The sequence below is a fragment of the Apus apus genome, chromosome 1 (genome assembly GCF_020740795.1).
Source record: "Apus apus isolate bApuApu2 chromosome 1, bApuApu2.pri.cur, whole genome shotgun sequence".
NCBI lineage: Eukaryota > Metazoa > Chordata > Aves > Apodiformes > Apodidae > Apus > Apus apus.
The window spans coordinates 60,432,442-60,454,850 of record NC_067282.1 but is presented as its reverse complement, the minus strand read 5'-3'; the positions used below and the strand labels follow the sequence as shown (position 1 = coordinate 60,454,850).

At 41.1% G+C, this 22,409-nt stretch overlaps 1 protein-coding gene across 5 annotated transcripts in view; it reads right to left on the bottom strand.

Moving 5' to 3' along the window:
• The window catches only part of ATP11A (ATPase phospholipid transporting 11A), a 127,709-nt gene extending 105,960 nt beyond the window's left edge, over positions 1–21,749 (bottom strand). For all 5 annotated transcript variants that reach the window (XR_007889336.1, XM_051617655.1, XM_051617669.1 and 2 more), the window contains exon 1: positions 21,348–21,749. Coding sequence is in view for 4 of the 5 variants with exons in the window: in XM_051617655.1 (XP_051473615.1) it covers positions 21,348–21,386 (39 nt within the window). In the remaining variant the exon portion in view is untranslated. The remainder of the gene's footprint in view (positions 1–21,347) is intronic.
• Positions 21,750–22,409: the final 660 nt, after the last annotated feature.

Here is a 22,409-nt window from a genome sequence, read left to right as displayed (position 1 = left end):
ACACCAAATTGCAGTTGTTCACTGCCTACTACTTTTCTATGAGAACTGGTTTTATCATATTAGAATTGGAAAAGTACAACAAAGAAGATTCTTCCAAAATGGTTAATCATCCTTTCTCTAGGATGCTTTTTTTAACAGAAAGCTATCTAAGCTCATAATTTTCCCCTATTATTTTTCTCTGTCCTTATTTCAAGGAGTTAAACATAGCAGGAAGTATACTTTATTTCAGTGTTCCTTTCTTTCTTACACCAGTTTCCTTATGCGGCCCAGGGAGGGGAGTCAGGGGGACCAAAAAAAAAAAAAAAACCAAACACCCCAACAAAACAACAACCAAAACTCAAAATTTGACAAAGAGAGTGCAGAGCACTTTAGAGCTGAAGCCAGATCAATTCTGTTAGCTTACCAAGTGGTTAACAAGCTTTGAAGGCTGCCCTGGACAGGAAGGTTCCTATATAAATTACAGGATTATCCTCCAACCTGGAGGAAATAATGAGCCTTCCCATAAAAAAGCAAACACCAGATCATACTAAAATAACTTCTAGAAGGAGGTCTCAACACACAGGAAAGTGCAGCAGAGAGCTGCAAACATTTGCTTATAAAAGGCTCTTGAGCATGAAACCTAGGAAAGAAATGGGTTTTTCAGAAGCTTAGACACAGTGGTAGGAAAACCCATGGGTAGATTCAACCAGACATGAGTCAGAAATCGACTCTGTTTTGTTATGTCATTGGCTTCTTTTTTTCTGCAATAGACAGGGGAGACAGCATAAAACAAACAAAAACAAACAAACAAACAACCACAAACAAACAAACCCCTCCATACAAAAACCCAAACACATTTCATTATTTAGCAGATGACAAATTCTTCCAGAAGCACAAGAACTGATACACTCAAATAAGGGAGATGGGAAGGGCTACTTGGAGAAGAAATATGGAGACTTGGAACAGTGATGCATCTCTCTTTTGGTCACATTTAATTTCCTCCTGTGAACATCTATATCCTTATTATCTAAAACACACAAATTGTTTCCACAAAAATAGTTTTGTATGTGTATGCGTGCATACACGTACATACACACAGAGTATACAGCTGTATCTTTATTTCTCCAAAGAGAAAACTTCAAATTAATTGTAGAGGCTATTTCACAGAATGTTTCAGAACACAAAAATGTCCTGCAACTTTTTTCACATCCAGCAGTATTAACATGAACACATTTGCTATAATTTCTTTCATTAAGGATACAGTATGCACAACAACTGTTAGAAAGTTAACTAGCAGGCTCTATTTCAGTCCCCCAAGAGACAAAAAGAGTTGGCAGAAAGACTGCATACCACTGGCAAAAGCTGCTTTCATGCCTCTTCTATTGAAGGATTATCACCATGAAAAAGGTTATGTTTGATTCCATTGTATTTCTTGCATCTAATAATATTCCACCACTTGAATATACCCCACCACCCCATTCTGAAGCAAGCCACAGTAGATTTAAGCCAAACCCAATGACTAATTTTAAAAAGTAAAAAATTAAATCCTTTTTAATGTTGTTGTAACATATTCCGTAATATTAATGTGTATTTATTAAGACCAGGTTAAAATGTAAAAAAAAAAACCAATCCCTCAATAGCAAGGATTTTATCTTCCTGTCTTACCCAAAACAGAAATATAACAGGTTCATAAAACAGAGTAACTACCAGCATTTTCAGATGTGATGCTACTTGAACAGCAAATGTAATGTCTGTGCCTTGAACCAGCATTTTGATAGCTGACTTCTATAAGAGGGGAAAAAAGAAAGCCAGATACACACACACTCTCTAATGGGTTTAGAATGGGTCTATTTTAAAGAAAAACCAAAGGAAAACAGTACTGCAATCCCATCGAGATGAAATACAAAGCAGGAATCTCTTTTTTTATGAAGCTTAACTTCCATGGCTATACTTTGGATCTGTCTTTCTCAATCTGCAAAAAAGATTTGCACAAAAGATTTGGACAATTCATGTTAAAACTTGTTAGACATATTAATGTATTTTTTAAAGGGGATAATGTGCTTTCACTCCAGATACACTCAAACTTACAAAAGGCAACTTATACTTCTGTTTGGAGCATAAGAAAGTAAATTAATACCAGTACATAAAAGTAAATCCCAACATCAAAAGTAAACTACAGAGTTGAGGCATGAAAGAAAACATGTTTGACCTTTTTACTTCAAAAAGGATTATTTCTCTCAGGCACAGTCCCTTATTTGTTTGCCAGGCAATCCTGCTCATTCTTTTTTTTTTTATGTTCTAAAAACTACCACGGCTTCTCACCAGATAAGGATTACATTTAAAACCCTACAGTGAGGCGGGTAAAGGCCATCTCAGTGCATGTTTCCTATCACTCCTCACAGACACCTCATCCCTGAAGACAGCTGTGGTCCCCAGGAAAAACAAACAAACAAAAAAACACAGAAAAAACCCAAACAAACACAAAACCACCAAACACCTATGAAAACTGTAATGCTAAAAGGAAGCACGTGCTCAGCAGGCAATATCCCCTCAAATGGCTGGCCGTAGGTAAGCTCCTACTTTATTCAGAATTCTTTGTATTTCTCCTCAGACTTACCACTATTCCAAGCAAAAGAAATGGAACAGTAACAGTGAGGAAGGGGAGAGGGGCCAGGTATGGAGTGCCTCAAACAAATAAAACATCTAATGCCTTGCACTTCAAGCTTTATGTCTCTGGACAGAGGAGTAGCCACACTTTTGGTTTTTTTCTTCTGTAACAATTTTAGTCTCCTTTATCATACATGCCTCACTATTTCTGTTCACCCCTTCCTTAGTCTTTCCTTTTGCATTTCAGCAAAGAGGAAAAGAGTACTTTCTGCATGTTCAGTTGCATGCTCAAAGCATCAGCCACACTTACTTCACGCTCTTTCCCCTGAAGTTCCAGCTATACCGATAATCATGGTCATCTTTAAATACTAGCAAATCACAAGGAAAATTCATCTTCCCATGAGATTTGATACCGCCTACCATCTTAATTTTTTTTTTTTTTTTTTTTTTTTTAAAGAAGTGGCAGTTCTATTGTTAAGACTTTCAAGCAAACAATTCATGCTTCTCAGAAAAAGGATTACAAAGCAAGCTCACTTCAGCTGACTCAATTTCAAGTATGGAGCAACAGGAGAATTTCTACCATCCAACTTGTACTGTGGCTCCCATCTTGGATGAAGATATATCACCCTCATCCACAGAAGTGGAATTACTCAGATTTTTTTATCATACACTCACCTAACACTACTTATGCCTTAACTAAACTGAAACTATTGCTCCTGCCATCCATGTATCACAAATCAAACTCAATCCTGTTATGTGCAGCATTTCATAAATAATTTAGAATGGCAATTTCATTTCCTTTAGATCAGGACTTCAGCCGGTTGAGAATAAGAAATCTTTACTACACGTATTAAATATTTACTATATGGCTGTTCTGGCATCATCACAAGAAACAAGGCATACAACTGTTATGCATTAGAAAAATACAAATGCTACATTTAAAAGATGCTGGCAAGGGGATCATAGCTGGGAAATACAAATAAAATTGACAGCGTAACTTTCACTGCCGATTCTTTCCAGGACAAAAAGCAGCCACACATTGTCCCATAAAATGGACAAAGAACTGAAAAAAATTAAGTAAAAACATTTTTAGTGAAGAAAAAGACAATCAACTTGTTTCCCCATACAGCTTTCCAACAGCATATGTTACAAATTAAAAAGGTCACAACTGTTTACTAACCTGACATATGCAGTAGAAGTATACCTATCCTCCTCTCCCAGTAACATTTTTATCTTCAGAAAAGCAAGCTTAGCAAACCTAACTAGGAGCGTAACATCCACAAGAGAACCCATAAGATGACACAGAATGCAGGGGCCTTAAAATAACATGCTATTTCAGTGCCCCACGTTCTGTCACCGAAGGAAAGCTTCAACATTAGGTTACACCTATTGCTTTGGACTGTTTGACCAAGCTTTTACATAGCTGTCCTGGCAGTAGTCATGTAACTCTATCTCAAAGCAACAGGCACAAAGCACCATGACAAGATTTAGCAATCTCATTGCAACTTTCAGATTTAAAAGCACAATTGCCTAAACCAAGCAGAGCTATAGCTTGCACTGCAGCAATAGCCACCACATTTTGCTGGTTTCTGGCAGGACTCAGCACACACTGGAATCCAACTATTTTTCCAAGTGAGCATCCAGAAAAAGGCCAAACATGCTCCCCTCAGCCACTTGCTCTCTCTACAAAACTGTTAGAAAACAACAATTAAGTACTAGTCTCCTGCAAATTATGTGCCTTTGATAACAAGCTTACAGATTTAAAGTTTTGTTTGACATGAAAAAGTAGTAACCACTGGACTCACAAAGCTTCCTACCCTAAGCATCACATCATTATTTAGATAAACAAAAATATTCTAAAACAGACCTGGAAAAGAGAAAAATAATGATATCTGGGAATGTGTGATTCTCCCAGGTACAAAGTTTGACTTCTAGGTAGTAGGGCAGACCAAAGTTTGAAGGTCTTCAGTCTCAGGACAGAACAGCACCTATTTCAAAAAATGTCTTTATTTTCTAACCTCTTTCCTATTAACCAACAACCAGCCTGCAAAACTGACCATTTTGCAATCCATTTCCTCGAGAGCAAAGGGTGAACACTGTAGTATTTCCCATGGTAAAAAATGAAAGAGCCCTGAGTTACAGTAAGCTAATCACTACCGTGGCTCAGCACCAGCTTGAGTCCTCCTCTGCTGCCAGTCTGAATTGCCACTTCCAAATGCATCAATCAGACAGATATCCACTAAATCAGGAACTGCACTTCTTCCTAGCACAACCTGCCAAGACAGCTGCCTTGTTTTCAGTACTAATGACTCAAGAAGGTACTAAAATAAAGTTTTGGCATTGATGTCCACCAAGACGACATACCCTCAACACTACTGGACATGGCTATCGTATTTTTATTTTTAGTGTAGGAGAGTAATACAAAAATATACTTAGTAACCTAGTATGGCATAATCCTTTCAATTGTATGCTTCATCTCAGTTTCAGGGAGATAACAAAAACACACTTTGCTGGCTGTAGTTCTGGAAGAACTAAAGGCAGCTGGATCTTCAAAGGAAGTGAGGGTCAATTTATCCTGCATAAAGCCCACACACAACAACAGCCAACTTGGTCAGCTGGGGATCAGATGACCCAGCTCAGACTGTTGGGAAGGAGGGGGGGAATTTCTGTTAGGCTAGGAGAACTCATCTGGAGTCCACTATGCCATTTCCTACAACTTCACAAAGGGATGCATATGAGAAGATAGACAAACTAGGGCAAAGAGCCACAGAGAACCATCAACGATGTAAGAATACAGGCTCAAGGAGGGTAACTGTGGAACAAAGAACTAGGAGAGAGACCTGAACAGAAAAAGATCTATAAAAAAAGAGTTTTCAGAGAAGACAGGAACAATAGTTAGATTAGCTGAGGTGGCACTAAAAGGAAACTGAGGCATTGGAATAGGATGCATCTGGGCTTAAAGACCACTACATTAATTCTTAGATGGTGCACAGAAGAAGAGAACATCCTGAACTACCTACAGAGGAAGCAAAGCTGGACAAACAGCGCTTCAGCAAGCCGTATGAGGCTGCTACATACCATCCAGAGCAAGGGTTGTATGCTTTCTGGTATCAATTGTAGCTAGAGCCCAGGCTCTGAATTTAAGTCTTTTCAGGAATGTCTCCAGTGTTTTAAAGGGCTGCTGCAAACAGACTGCACACTCATGAACTATGAAATCAGATGTTTCAATACAACTTTAAAAAAAAATATTATTTTTAATGAAGAGCAACAGCTTCAATTTTTTTATGTAAACGGATGGAAAGGGTAAGCTCCGTATGGAAGGAGTATCATTAATCCTTCACAAGTCTTCTTCAATGAGATGAAGAAAAATCTTCCTCCTGGGATAGTCTGTCAAAGCTTCCAGATTCTCTTTTAGAACCTGCATCTTTTAAGAGTCTATCACACAATTAAAATTGCTTAAGCTGGTAGATTCACTTGGTCCTTTTTTTTTTTTAAGCAAACCCCAATTGGAAGCAGGAGAGCTGGCCTCATTTGCCAATTTAGTGGTCAAGTTCTAAGTAAAAGTTCCAGCAAGCTTCAATTGACCACGTAAGTGGAGAACAGGGAAGTATTTATAGCTTGCTTTCCCTCAGCCACCAGCTCAGAAACCACAGAAGGACAGACTGCAACACATGACTTCAAGCACATGGCATCAAGTGCTTAGGCTTCTCTTTCAGCTAAGGACTCTGTCTCTTCTGTGGAATATTCCTTCACCTTCCTTCTCTCTTTGCTATTTTAAAACAGAGATAGAAACCTATTGCATTAACATGCCACAAACTATTTTAAATAAAACATAATTCAAGGTACACTGAGATTAAGGCGGTTTTGCTTCCATACTTTCCTTCCAAGCAGTCCAATCATCTTCACCACCTTTTACTCATCTTAAAACCTCAGAACTCTTCCAGAATTCTTGTCAGCTCTTAACCCAGTAAAAAGTCCTTCAAGAACAGTTTACAGCCTATTGAAGTGAGCCAGTTTATTTTTTTTTATGGTAATGGCACTGAATAAGTAAGTCTGTTTGTACAGACATCCAGAGCTTATGTTATGTTCTATTTTCTTTCTCTCATTCTCACTGTCCAAACTGAACACACATGTATTTTCAACTCCCAAATGCAGTTTCAGAACAACTTCTCAGTGCACATGCACCCACATATACTCCATGGTGACAGAACCATCTTATCATAAAAGCTGAGACTGGCCACCTTAAGTCTGAAGGGCACAAGCATCTTCACACTTTTTGTTACTACTCCAAGTCTTGGAGCTCAGGTCACAAACATCAGCAGCTTCCAAATGAGGTTATAGGCATGTTTAGGCTCTTCAGGTTCCAGAAGAGTTCCCCATCCACAGCTCCCTACTCACCTAGCTACTCACTACCTTTTCTTTCAAAAATCTTAGGGCTTCCTTGAATATTATGAATATCTGAATTAAGGAACATTAATCAGTCAAGCTTAACAAATTAATCAGTAGTTTGAGAAAAATCTTTTAATGGGAAAATGTTTTAGAATAGCTGTATGAGCAATAAAAGCCAGTAGGGAACAATGACAATAACTGGGTGTAGACTGACTGCAATAAATTTAACTGGAACAGGAGCCAGAAGAATTACTTTAACCTGGTCAGGGCCACGGCTATTACAAAACCCAGCTCCACCTACAGTAGTTTTTACTGAGCAGATGTACACAGGGAAGTTGCTGTGAACTCTATTATGTCAATCTTACAGCATGAAGGAACAAACACACCAAGCGGTATAATTACTGCTCAGAATAACAACCTGTGGAGTCAGTATGTTATCATTTCATGATGTTATGCAGTTTTATCCACAGAGCTTGTTTTAAACTAGGATCTTATTATTACCATCTGCTCAGATACGAAAATCAAGATGGCTGCAAGGCAGACAAGATAGTATTTTCTGCTTTAAATTAACATTAAGCAGAAGTCAACAGTTCATATTTTGGAATCAATACAATGTGGGTCAGTTAAAAAGCACGGAGCATTTTCAGACCAGTCTCACATTAAAAAAAGTTTTTTTGCCTGTTTTAGAAATATCACATTTCAATAACTCCAAACCAAAGCCAAGATGATGATCAGAGGGCTGGAGCACCTTTCTATGAGGAAAGGCAAAGAAAGTTGGGGTTGTTCAGCCTGGAAAAGGCTCTGGAGAGACCTTATAGAGGCTTTCCAGTACCTAAAAAGCCCTGTAGGAAAGGTGGGGAGGGACTTTTTACAAGGGCATGTAGTGACAGGACAAGAGATAATAGTTTCAAACTGGAAGAGGGTATTTAGGTGAGATATTAGGAAGAAATTCTTTACTGTGAGGGTGGTGAGACACTGGCATATGTTGTCCAGAGAGATTGTCGATGCCCCATCCCTGGAAGTGTTTGAGGCCAGGTTGGATGCGGCGACCTGGTCTAGTGGGAAGTGTCCCTGCTTACACAGTGGGGTTGGAGGAACTAGATCATCTTTAAGGTCCCTTTCAACCCAAACCATTCTATGATTCTATGATGAAATATCCTTAGTTAAATGGATCACATACAACTTGTCTTCATGCTCGGTTAAGCATTTGATACTGACTTTTGTACTAAGCCAGCAAAACTTTCCTTTAATAGTCTCCCACAGCTGCCTGTGAAATGTTTAAAGGTGCTAGAAGCTTTCATAATCTTAAATTATTCCTGTACTGGCTAGCATCCTTATTTCAAGAAAACATGTTCTAATGTTCACATGGGAGGAAATGCTATGTGTATAACGGCTATTCCATTTTCCTTCCAGTCATTATGCTTTGATGTCAGAACTTGGGGAGGTCAAGCCACATGAGACACCAGGGCTACAAGACACAACAGAGGGTCAGTTTAGGGAGAAAAGGCTGGTTAGTTGGTTTTTAAGTGACATATGCTCTAATACGTAGTCCCACAAACGTTTCTCTTAATTCCATAAATCATAAAGCTTCTTGACATTTCTATAAAGAGTTAATTACTCCTTTTCTGATGCCAGACACTACCTACAAAACAAGCTAGTGTTTCATGTATGACAGCAACCTGCCAAATCAGCCCGGACTCTTTAGTCATCACTCTGGGATGTCACCGCATCTCAGTTAGAAGCACTATCTAGAACCCCAACAGTTGGCAGGACCTGTTGCCTCACAGTGAAACTTGCTACTGTTTCACCTATTTCAGCTTTAAATCCCAGAGCATCAGTTTACATTTTTAGGAATGCACCCATATATACTCATTGCCCAATAGTTTGTGACTGAGAATGAAGTACAACAGGTGTCTCTATCAACAAGCCAACAGCATGTCCAATATAGAAGGGAGTCTCTACTGCCAGAGTCCCTTCTGACAGCTCTTACAAGAAGAGCTATATGTGGCTGCATCAGCCTGCTTAACATTTCTGCTTTGGTCTATTCTACACCCTGCAAGAAACTGAAGAGAATTCCAGATCACACCTTTAAGCAGTTTGAGGAGGAGTGACATGATGCAGCTGCCTGTGGCCAGCAGTAGTGCCACAAACATGCTTTTCCACTCCTGTGCTGATCTAACCACCCAGCATAAGGAAGGAAGCTTCTTGTGCTGAAAACTGGGGGCAATGAAGACTACAATTTTGCTTTTCCTCTGTGCATCTCCAAGACATGGATATGAATCTGACAGTGAAGAGAGCATCAGCATTTTTGCCATCATCATAATACTCTTCAAAGATCAGCTAAAGGCCCCTAACCAGGCAGCTACTTGGGGCAGAGGGAGGAGGCAAAAGGAAAAGCCAGGGCTACAGTCTTACTAGACTTAAAGGTCTGAAAGTGTTTGCAGTGACTCAACTACAACTATGACTCAACCAAACTTTGTTGGCTTTTCTCAACATTTTTAACAAAAAAGTGCATATGTAAAAGCATAATTATACACAGTTTAAAATTCCTTTAAATTTGTTACACGCAGGAAAATAGCAAAGGAATACTGTTATTTTCATTCTACATGCCCAGCAGAAATCTAGCCTCAAGTAAATTTTTTAACGTATCCTTAAAAAACATATATATGTATATGCTGACATAAAAGTTCTTTGAAAAAGTTACAGCAGACACTGTAACAGAGTCAAAATGCTGAAGGTAGTATTTTCACTTGTTAGGAAGGCAGAGCCTTAAGAACCTTCCCTTAAGAAAAAAAGGTAAGCCTTTCAAATTTGAGACCTGGACTGAAAGACACAAGAGATGCAAAACCACAGTCCAGACTGCCCTTTATAAGCCTGTGTTTATACCTGTCCATGTTCAATGTGCACAGTTTCACAAAGGCATGTGAAGTTTTCCTAGTGCTTCTATGCCATTACAGCCATTAAGTATGGAAATTTAACCTCCTCATGTCAGACAAAAACTTAACAGCATCAAGAAGTCAACATGTTCAGGACTAAACCAGGCTCTCTGGTCACCTGACAACTGTAAATAGTAAACAGTCACTTAACACTGCTTAGGAGATTAACAGTATTCAGCGTTCACAGGTGAAGTGATGAGAAATATGTGGGATAGTTTTGGGGTTTTTTTATTCTTAAAAGGTGAAAGAATGTGGTAGTTGTGCTTGATGACTGTCATTACACAAAATTCTTATCTCAGCTTTAACCCACCTGCCACCATCCTCTTCACTACATTAAAGACCAGCTATATTTTTAAGTGGCTATGTATCTGCAAAGAGCTTGAAGTCAACAAGAAAGAGTGGATTTGTTTGGAACTCCTAGAACTGCTTTAGTTTAAGGTAAAATCTAGTACAAAAGGATGAAAATACTAAACATTCATAAAATGAAACAGTACAAGCCATTTTAAAATCTATACATTGATTTTAAACATTAAATTAACTTGAAAACGTTCGTAATACTTGAGGTTACCTGAAAAATCTTTTTTTTAAGCCTATATGAGCAGAAAGTTTTTATTACAAGTTAAACTTTCTAAAGTTCATACTGATAGTCAGGAGGCTACAGTGTGAAAGATTTTTAAGATAAGACTTAGGATCACACTTACTGTTAATGTAATTTCTCTGATAAATCAAGAACAGGAACCTACATAGTTTACTACAACAGAATTGTAACTATTCTAAAACACACATAAAACAACAATGAACAACAGTAGTTCAGTACATTCTGCATTTACAGAGAAAATGCTGAGCATTAAACTAAAGCACTAGCATTAATCAAAATATGCTTATAGTGTAAGCAGACTTCTTAACCAAACTGTCCAGCCTGAACTTATTAACATTTTATTTCTGCAAACATCAGTATAAAAGTTAATTATTCCTTTGATTATAACTCGGTCAATAAACAGTTCTGAGTCTACCTCTGCAGTATCCTCTCCCATACATATCATATTTCACATAGTGAAAGAATCCGCTTCTACATAGACACATTTTTTAGTAAGATTAAATAGCAGCCTGTTTTTTAAGAGCTTTCAAGGCAGTTAAATGTTAAAGAATGTCTTTTCTGAAAGCAAACAAACAAACAACAAGAATTACAGAATAAACAAGGCATCAACTTTTACAACTTTTCTTCCACATTTGGCATACACTACCCAAAACACATCCAGTGACTGGTATGCCATTTTTGTTACTCACCAGTGAAGTTTGATACTAGGTCCATATACACAGCTCAAGTCCTAACAATTGCCCTAGAGATACCAGCATTAAAGCACTTGAAGACAGGAGAATGCATGCAAAGAATAGAAAGCCAGAGGCAAAGACACCACATTTATCTTAACAGAAGACTACAACTCTCCCTGAAGTCAATTTTGGGACCTCAGAGCCAAGCACCCCATTCATTCAGGAAATGCCAGTCTGAGAAATTAGTTTATTTGACTCCAGGTCATCTCATGACTCAGATTACATAAACAGACTACAGCTTTTTCTGGATCACCCTTCTTTAGGTGTATTATCATTCAAAAACTAGATTGAACTCTCTAGACTAGAATTCCATAGGAAGCAAAACTAAAGAAACTATGATTATCAGTAACCTACATACAACTGTGAGTAATAAACTTCAGATTGCAAAAGCAGTTTCTCAGAAGCAAGTGTCATTCAGCTATCTCCTTTGTTGCTACAAAGTATGCTATCCACATTTCATGAACATCAGTCAGTTCTATCACTTACACGATGGATTTGGTAGCCAACCTTCTCCAAAATACACACAGCCATTTTCCCCCTCACATTAATCATTATACTGTCTTATGCGTGTATATATATATACTCTAGTAACAGTAGCATTTTTCATTACTTTATTTTGTAATGACTTCCTAACAAGTATAGCATTTTAATGTCACCTATCAAATTCCACTGCTGATTCAGATACACCCAGAGAAAGGTCACTTATATTCATTATGAGGGGTACAGAATGGTTATACAAGCACAGGTGATGGTTTATAGTGTCTGTACTTCGTTACAATTATTTGTACCCAGCACTGGTGAGGCCGCACCTCAAATACTGTGTTCAGTTTTGGACCTCTCACTACAAGAAGGACATTGAGGTGCCAGAGCACATCCACTGAAAGGCAATGAAGCTGGTGAAGGGTCTGGAGAAAAAGTCCTATGTGGAGCGACTGAGAGAACCAGGGTTCTTCTGAAAGGAGGCTGTAGCGAGATGGGGGTTGGTCTCTTCTCCCCAATAACAAGTGACAGGACAAGAGGAAGTGGACTCAAGTTTACTAGAGGAGGTTTAGATTGGATATGAGGAAAAAATTATTCACTGGGTTCTTCAGAGGGTTGTCAAGCACTGAAACAGGCTGCCCAGGATAGTGGCTGAGTCACCTTCCCTGGAGGTATTTAAAATACATGAAGATGTGGTTCTTAGGACATAGTTTAGTGGTAGAATTGGCAGTGTGCTAGATTAACAGTTGAACTCTATGATCTTAAAAGTCTTTACCAACAAAAGTGATTCTATGATTTGTCCAAACAAATCATTAATATAACTCTGGTAAGTTGTGACAGATATGAGTTAAGGTTGCTCAGCCTGGAGAAGGCTCCAGGGAGACCTGAAGGGGCTACAAGAAAGCTGGAGAGAGACTTTTTACAAGAGCATATAATGACAGGGTAATGGCTTTAAACTGGAAGAGGGCAGATTTAGGTTAGACATTAGGAAGAAATTCTTTAGTGTAAGGGTGGTGAGGCACTGGCACAGGTTGCCCAGGGAAGCTATGGATGCCCCACCACTGGAAATGCCCAAGACGAGGTCAGATGGGGCTTTGAGGAATCTGATCTAGTGGGAGGTGTCTCTGCCCATGCCCAGGGAGTTGGAACTAGATGATCTTTAAGGTCTCTTTCCACCCAAAGCATTCTAAGGTACCTAAAACACTAAGCAATTCAGGTAATATTAAATCAATTTCAGTTCATCTATATGTCTGTTTCACGATGTAAATGAGAAGCATTAGAGACAAAAACTATTGAGTAAACAGTTCAGTTTCTTCCCTCTCCTTAGTTCATACACACAATTCTCTCCAGACAACTACTTCATATGCAAAGTTTCTGCATATAACTATTTTGATTATTAGCACTAATTTTGCAAAACTTTACTGGCATATCAGCAGATGTGTTTTTTAGAGGATTTCACAACAGCCTTAGTGCCAAAGTAGAGAAGAGCCTAATTGTCCTTAATCCTCTATTTAAAATAGGTTAGATGAAATCCTCTTTTGACTAAAGCAGAAAGATTAGTCAGTGCCACCAGGAAAAAGAAACACTATTCCTCTGCCACCCTGCCCCATATCTAGATGTTTAATGATTCATGAAGGAAACTAATCAACCAGTCTCCTATTTCAAAAAGGGAAATTGGTTTACAGGTAAGAGTGGAACAAACAGAAAAGTGTTCCTATCAAAAATCCATATTCTTAAGCTTTCATGCTTATAGTAGCTACCATAATATAAATAAGAACAAGCATTCCAGAACACAGTTTCAGCCTGCCTCAGGAACCAGCCAGAACTAGTACAAAGCTGCCTTTTTTTTTTTTTTTTTTAAATAAAAAATAGACATCTGGGCCCAGGTAGATAGATCTTGGCACAATTTTTGACACTGTCACATGAACTGCATACAATTTTAGGAAGTACACGTCCACATGTCTGCACATGAATTCACATGCACGTATGCAGATGAAAGAATAAAGAAGGAAAAGGGGGAAATCAGTGGTAGAAGAAAGAGGAACTCTGAAGAACACTTAACAACAAAAAACAACCCTAAAACACAGTCATTATAGGTTTATGTCCACACCCAGTTTTCTTCCTGTGACATGATAATTTTATTATACCCTTGCAACTTTTCTCTGTTGCAAGAGCTGGGTCATACTCTTATCCCTGTAGAGAAATTAACATACAGATCTGCCAAGATATTTAGATTCCTTAGCAGCTTTTGCAATGTTTCAGACAAACTCCCCTGCCACTGACTAATCTCAGTATCCTAGAACAATCCAGGCCAGGCTGCCAGTTTCTTCCTAGAAAGTATGCATTTTAATATACTATCACAAAGATTCAACACTTAGAAAATTAAAATCAAAGTTAAACTGAAAACAAAACATTTTCCATGATGACTCAGAGAGTGCTTGTGCCACAGGCTTCTCAGAGTTATTATTGAGAGGGAAGAAAAAACACACAACTGGTGTCCGTATGATACAGGAAAAGATATCTTGGTTTAACTTGTCTACCTGCAGCTGTTGCCATGGCAATTATTGCAGAGAAGATAACAGCATTCCGGTGTCATTCTGCCTCATAGCTCAGTATGAACTTCAACTGAAACATCCCTTGACAACTGCACAAATAGAAACACTACATTATCCTGTGTAATGGTAAACCAGTAGAGTAAGAGGCATTATTCTGGAAAAATACAATCTGACTAAAAGACTTACATGAGGAGAGGCAGGCTATTTTGCCCAAGAAAAACCCAACAACCAACCCAGTAAAGTTCAATCCAGTTGCACAACAAGTGCTAAAATATCTGGTCAGTCTCTTCTGTCGCACATTTTTCTCTTGGTTTCCCCTCCCTGCCACAGCTGGACATGACATGGGGGAGGCATCTCACTGTCAATCAGGTTGCAGCAACAGTGGTGCCAAAAACACAAGTGTTTTCTAGCCGCATTTAAACTTAGAGGAAACAAGTTTATTATTCCCATTCTCAATAGCACAAAGAGCAGCCAGCTACAGTATCTGTGGAACATTTTACTTGTCAGCCCAGTTACTGTTTTCTGAGTGTTTCAGGTATAAAGGCAGACTAATTAGAAAATCCCATTCCACCATACCTCCTTTCTTGTTTCATTACTATTCTATGACAGGAGCAAAGAATGAATGAGAAATGGTGGACAGAGATGTTAAGCTAAGTGTGTGACACTGTACCTTGTTCTTTTCCATTCCCAAAAATGATTTCGAAAAGGCTTCCTGCTTTCAGCATCAATACTCTGTGATGCTTTACAAAAGGCATAAAAGCAGAACTATTTTTTTAAAGTTTTTAAAAAATAAAAAGCACCTTATCAAAATACAAAAGCAACTATGTAGTACTCATCTCAGAAAAGACAAGTATTTTCGATGCTAAAAATGGCTACCTTAAAAGTTATTGATCTGTTTTAAGTTACTAAAATACTTCTACAATTTAGATTCTCCGAGAGCAATGTTTTCTACTATTAGAGAGCATTTGATGAGTGCAAAAGAGCCGTATTTTGTAGTCAATAGCAACCAGCTTGTAATACGAACTCTGGCTTCCTGCAAATGAGCTGTTTTACATACACAATGTCCTATTTTCATTTGCTTATTCTCAAAATAAAAAGGAAATAATGTTATTCTTGTATAAATCAGCTCATTTATGGAGGAGAGGGAGGGAAAAAATAAAGCCCATGCAATTCTTCATGCTTATTGCCCCTGAGCAATAACTAACTGATGAGGGAAGAGAGAGTGTCTGGGGATTTTTTTGAGCCTTAGATTATACTGAAGCACCTTAAGAGTACACTACAAAACTGAAATAAAAACAAGAGTCACTACTAATATGCAAGAGCTAGTTAGATTTACAGAAGTGCCAAATCTTCTCAGCCACACTCAATATTCAGTACAATTAATTTCTGAGTTAAGTAGACCTTTCAAACCTCACCTTCTTAAAATGACTGGCTAAAAAGTATACAGGCAGCACTCCATAAAGACTCTTGCCACCAGCACCACCCCACCTCCCTCCCACCGCCCACCTCCCCCTCCCCCCCCCCAAAAAAAAAAGGCAATTAGGAGAAGTACAAAGCAATGCTACCTGGGGAAACAAGAATACAGAAGCTACTCATACTGTTCAACACATTCCGTCCCACCTTCCACACCAGGAAAAACTGATACCCACAGCAAAGCAGGGATCTGAGATGGGAAACATCTCCGGTTTCAAGAAAACATTGACACAGTGACTCACACAACAGATAACAAAAATGCATTACATAGCAGGGACAGACACAAACACTTAAAAAATTCAAAAATTGCTGACCTGTGAACAAACTGCTGTTAAGAACATATACTGTATTAGCGGGATAGTTTGCAGACAAAGAGACTGCATCTAAACACATTTACATGACATGTAAAACAGCTTGAGATTCTGTCAAACTATATTCCTGTAAAAAAAAAAATTGAAAACCCATAAACCTCTTAACTTACTATAAGTAACAGTTAAGACAATGACAACGTTTATTTAACAGGCACTCAAAGAACACTTAGACAGCACTACTTCAACACCAGCCTGCAAAGGTGCAGAGGAAGCTGAATGACTACAAGCAAAAGCAAGAACTATAATGTGAGGGTACCCTCATATGTATTAACTGAGCTTAGATTGAAAACAGTAGGTCATCTGAAACACTTGATAAATGGACTGTCCTTTTAGACACAGATAATTTCAGAGCACAGAGGTTTACAATTTTGCCAGCTTTATGGTCAAAGCAGTTATCAACCTTTGGTGTACCAAAGTTAGACAAATGGAAAAAACCCTGAAGCTTCACAGGCATTTAGTTCTACTATGACTACGTACACAAGTATAATATTGGTGAAATCTAACTGGAAAATAGTTTTAGAATTATACTGCCAATAGAAACAACAAAATTGTCTAAACCAATGACTAAACCCCATCCTAACGTAACTTCCAGGTCAGGCTAGCCAACCACCCTCTCAAACCATGACTAAAGTTGACCCACTTCCATAAAAGTGAAAGAAAAAGTATTCACTAGCAAACTCATTTATTCTAACACCACCACAAAAATTATTCAGAAATATCTGCAGAACTGACAGACCAGAAGCTTCCCAGAGGCCAGAGCTGCAATAAATCACTGTTCCTTCTGGAAGAGAATCTTATCTGCTGCTATACGTGTTTAGAGATATTTACACAGGCAACAAATACAACAAATCCAGATTTGTAATCCTGAAGTAATAGAACAAGAAATAGGAGAAGCTATAAAGGGGTAGAATCTCTAAATATACCACACAGTGCAAGCAAAACTGCTCAGTAATACAGACCTCTTACCCAGTAGCATTTATTGTATAACTCAAAGCCATCAACCTGGGCAGTAGCATTTACTGATAAGGGCCAGCTGTGTTACAAATAGAGAACAGATTGTCACCATAGGCTGCAAGATGTTTAGCAACCATTTAGTGTCCAAACAAACCTAAGCTAAAAAGCGACATTTTTCCAGACTGCCAACATACATTCAAATCCACAATATCCAGGCACATCCACATCAACATACAGCCAAAAATAACTATTGTGAATATATAAGACACATCCACGTATTTTATTAAGGAAAGTAAATGTTCATTTTATAAAAGAGAAAATGTCATCAAGACTTGTTATAAGATTATTAGTCATCTCTTAACTATAAAAAGGAAGAATTTTGAAGTCCCAAGATATGCAAGAAGTTACCAAAGAAAAAGAACACGACTGCAGTTATAGGCGCAAAATACATTCCTTAATGATACCCACACACTGTCTCAAATAATCTAACTATAAAACAGAAGCTAATCTTGTATGGACACAGTTTTAATCATCATTGTATGCTTGTTTTCTCCCTAAATAGTGTAATACTAAATATTAAGCTAACATGCTCCTCTCATTGCTGAGCACACGACAGGCTTCTCGTGGCACTTAAAGGGCAGTACAAACTAATTCTGTATTCTCAGGCTGTGACGCTGCCCTCCCCGGGGTAGAACACATCCTCTGAGGAATGCACAAATAATCCAAGCAAAAGATAGAGAAACATGTTGTCTGATGCAAAAGCAACACTCAGAAAAAGAGGTTATATTTTAAATAGAGTATATGAAAAACAGTACACCTCTTTAAGGCAATCTTCATAGTACCCCCACACAGCCATTACTTGGGAAAGTAAATTAAACAATACAGTTGTCAAAATTTATCTGATTGTACAAGTCTTATTCAGTTTCTGTGGTTCCACACAGGGGAAAAGCTGTATACAAAGATGTTTCTTTTTCATTAGTTAAAAATCCTCTACTATAGCTCATACAGTTTGAAGCAGTATTATACACAGAATAATCTCATTAAACACAATTAAGAAAAGCTACATTTCTGTATTGCAGCTTGAAGAATCACGAAGCATTTGGAATACTACACTGAACTTCATGTCAGCTGCAATCCAGTGAAAAAAAACACTTTTTACATAGAAAGTTACTCTTCACCTAGAGTCCTATAAATTGTGTAAAGGTCCAGTAATGATAAGGGGAAAAGAAGAGGCAAAGTGAAAACAAATGTGCGGGATGGCTAAAAATAGGCAAAGCAACAGGATGTCAATGTAGTAATTTAATAAGAGAAAGACACCTCAGTCTCTGCCCTTCTAAGATACTGCACCATCTCTTTGGTGAAGAGGTGTGAGCTACAGTATGACTAGAATGCTGAACATATCTTATTCACCCCACACCACTGCACTGATCCAATGCCTAGAAGATATAAAGACAACAATCAATGCAGATAAAACAGCAGACAAATATTTGAAAATGATAACCAGGAAAATAACTTCAAGTTGAACCAGCAGCACCCAGTCATCGTTACGCTTCCACAGGGCCTTGGAGATACGTGCTATCTTGCATTGCTTCAGGACAGTGACTGCAACAACAGTAAGTGAAAGGGGGAACCTTCATAGGCAGGACAAGAACCCTGATATTTAACTTATGCCTGTATGTCTTACGACACATAGTTCAGGGAAATAAAAGAAATTACGCAGAACTCTTAAAATCCATTCTATTAGAACTCTCCATTAGTACAATGCGTAGCCACTGTTTGTTATCCCAGGATCACACCATACCACTAGTAAGAGCTCTCAGTACAGTATGTCCAGCCTGCATGGAGCCTCCAGAACCTGAGCTATGGTTCTCAGGATAATTTAGACACCATCCTTCTCTGGAAAGCTTCTGCAGCTGAACAAGTCCAGGACACAGCTTGCAAACCAAAAATTCACAGTTCTAGGACCTCAATCATTGAATAGTTTCTGGATAGATTTTAATAAATCCCAAGCTTGAGCTTACTTTGATACAAGCACAATATGTACCTATCCTCTCTGACTCTCCTGCAGAAGGGTCACCGCCTTGTCTCCCTTATTAAAAAGCAGCTTGGAAAGAAGCAAGGACATCTGCACTTGTAAAGCATAGCTGGTGTGTATAGCTCTTGGGTGACTGACTGTGGAGCGATACTGCTGACATGTGCATCTGCTACTCACGAACAGCAGTCAGCTTCAAGTCTAGCATTCAAACTGTTAAGTTTTCATTGTCACTGCTGTAGCTGTACAAAAACAGCTGAACCGTGAAGATTATATATATATATAAAGGAAAAAAACCACACGACACACACAGGCATCAGTTTGCCTCATCTTGATGACCTTACTGAAATGGTGAACACAAATCCACTTACAGCAACTTTTTCAAGATGTTTCCTTGGAAGACAAGATCCAATATTAAGAAACTGAAGGAATGCAAAAGAACAAGAAGCAACAGGTAAAAACATAGAAGGCAGCCTGGAACAGCTAGGCAATTACCTAGACATAGTCTATCAGCACATAGACAGTTCAGAAGGTAGTGTGATTTAGAAAGTAGGCACACTTCCTCACATGGGAGATAATAATGTTTCATCTAGCTTTTACACTGCTGAATAACTCTCATCAGCAGTGCAGGAGGGTGATGACAATCCACAACTTAAATGCTACAGTGCCTTATTTTCACCATACTGCCTTCTCACATACATCTTCATCTTTTAAAATAACTGCTGTAGTTACTCGCAAGCCCGTTACTTTCATGTTTGATGCTTAAGTCCACTGTGAAAGAGAGGTTAGCAAAAATTTTATGCAGAAGGGTTTTACAGACCACAGTATGCTCTGTGCGCAATGAGTGCACTATTTGTACAGGTTCCAGATGCGAGCACACAAACACACACACAAAAAACCTTAAACTGAATTCAACAGTTAGATCAGCACTGACCGATCGCTGCTCCCTGATCCTGCTGCTTCCGAAGAGAGATCAGCACAGTTCACCTGAGCTTTGCATATCCACAAAAACTTCTGCTTCTCTTACAACTCATTATATTTTGAATATACTCCTCCTTCCCTCAGGGCCACTTTCTAAGGATCCATACACACATAGCTACTTTCATTACACACTTCTTAATTCTCCTCTTAACCCACATAATACCCTATCAAAAACAGAAAAAAAAAATCCACGGAAATTTTTTTCCTCTGCTATTTTTCTGTGTACTCGACAAAGAAAGACTTGAGCCTGTATTACGCGGAGATAGCTCTTGACATGCACAAAATTAAGTGCATTTACTTTTGTTTGGTCAGAGCATGAAAGTTTCCTCACTTAAAGTACTTCTTGCATGGGGGGAAAAGCCGTATGTATGTATTTGGAAATCGCTGTTATTCCTTCTCAACTTTTACAAATTTATTCTACACCCAAAAGCAGAAATGTGACCACCAGCAGGCTGGTGGTCCTCGACCCTTGTGTCCTATGACCCCCCATTTACTGGCATTCCACCAATTTAGTAAAACCATCATCCTGAACATTTGTTAGAGGTTCAGTGGAACCGGATTTATACTCTGACCCACCTCACCCTATACTTGGATCCACTGTAATGCACTGATTTGCTCTTCGCTATGGTACGGGGGTGGGGGGGAAACAAGCTGACCAACAAACAAGATCAACTATCTTTTTCACAAAGTACACCAAGTTTAGCGTCTATGACTCTTACCACGCAGATCTCCAAAAACTTGAGATTATTTCCAACATCTGCCAGTATGTTTTAATTGGACAATTCCACAAAACACAGCATGACTGAAACAACACAACGGGGTCGGGCGGGAGGGGGGGGAAGAGCCAACTTGAGGTTTAACCTTCCCTGATAACTACAGATCTCAGCACGCTGTAAATTAGTGCTTTGAACTCAGGTCAACCCGTTCTGATTCAGCCAAGGACACCCCTCCCAGCCAGCCACCCGGGGAGAGGGCTGAGGGTACAACCTCTGCATCCTCGGTTTACACGGAAAAATCACCTGCAACGGCCCCCAGGGCTCCCCCCGGCCGCTCTGCGAGTCATGGGACCGCCGAACTCCTGACGGAGCCCTTTCTGCCAGCCCGGGGCCACAGCGCGACGCAGCGACCTGGCCGAGGCATCAACACCCGCCTCCCCTCCGCCCCAGCGGGGACGCGGGCTGCGCTCCGAGGCGAAGCGCCGCAGAGGGCTCGGGCAGGGGCGGCTGCCGGGCCGCGGGGCCCCGCGGGCGGTACTCACGTATCGGCTCACGAGGGTCCGGAGGAGGCTGCAATCCATGGCGGCGGGGCGGTCGCCACTGCCCGGGTGGGGGCTCAGGACCGCGCCGCCGGGTGCTCGCCGGTGCCGCCGGGCTCCCTGGCTCGCCTCACTTGCCACATGCAGGGAGCCGCGCTCGCCCCGCCGAGCCGCTCGTTACCCCGGCCCGCCGCTCGCCGCCGTCCCCGCCTATGCCGTGTGCTGGCCGCCGCCGCCGCGGCGCGGCGCCCCGCTGCCCCTCATGCCCCTCGGCACCGCCGCCGCCAACACCTTCGCGGAGGGGAGGCGGCGCGGACCGGCGCGGCCGGGCAGGGCAGGGCAGGGCAGGGCAGGGCAGGGCTGGCCGGGCTCCCGCCCCGCCCCGCGCGGGCCGCCTTGCTCCGGTGGGCGGAGGGGGTTGCGGGGCCGGCCCCTCGCGCCGCTCCCCGTCGCGCGCGCGGGCCCGCCCGGTACCGGCCCGGCCCAACAGCCCTGGCGCGCGCCGCGCGCGCTCCCGCTTGGCTCTCGCCGGGCGGCCCCGGCAGCGCGCGCGTCACGCGGGACGGGGCGGGAGGGGGAGCGAGCATGCGCGCGCCGGCACCCCCTCCCGCCCCCTCCCCCTCCGCGCGGGGCGGTGCGGGGCGGTGCGGGGCGGCGATAGGAGCCCGTCCGTGCCCCTTCCCCGGCCGCGGGTTGGGGGGGGGGGGGGGGGGGAGAGGAGCGGGGCGAGAGGCAGGCGGGGAGGCTGAGAGCGGCCCGGGAGCGGCCGCCGCGCCCTTCCGGGAGCTGCGGGGCGCAGGTGCTGGCGGCCCCCGGGCAGCGGCGGGGCGGGGGGTGCCCTGCCCGCCGTGCCCCGGGCGAGGGGCCGCCCGCCTCGTCGGGCCGCCGGGACGCTCGAAGAGCTGTGAGCGGCTCCCGGCCGGAGTCCGCTTCGCGCTCTGGCTGGGCGCGGGTTCCTGGAAACTTCCCCCCCAGAGCGCGAAGCGCGGTAGGAAGGGTGAAAGAAATCTCTTTGGCAGCGGCTGGAGCCCGGACGTTACGGCTCTGACAACCCTCAGGTAGTAG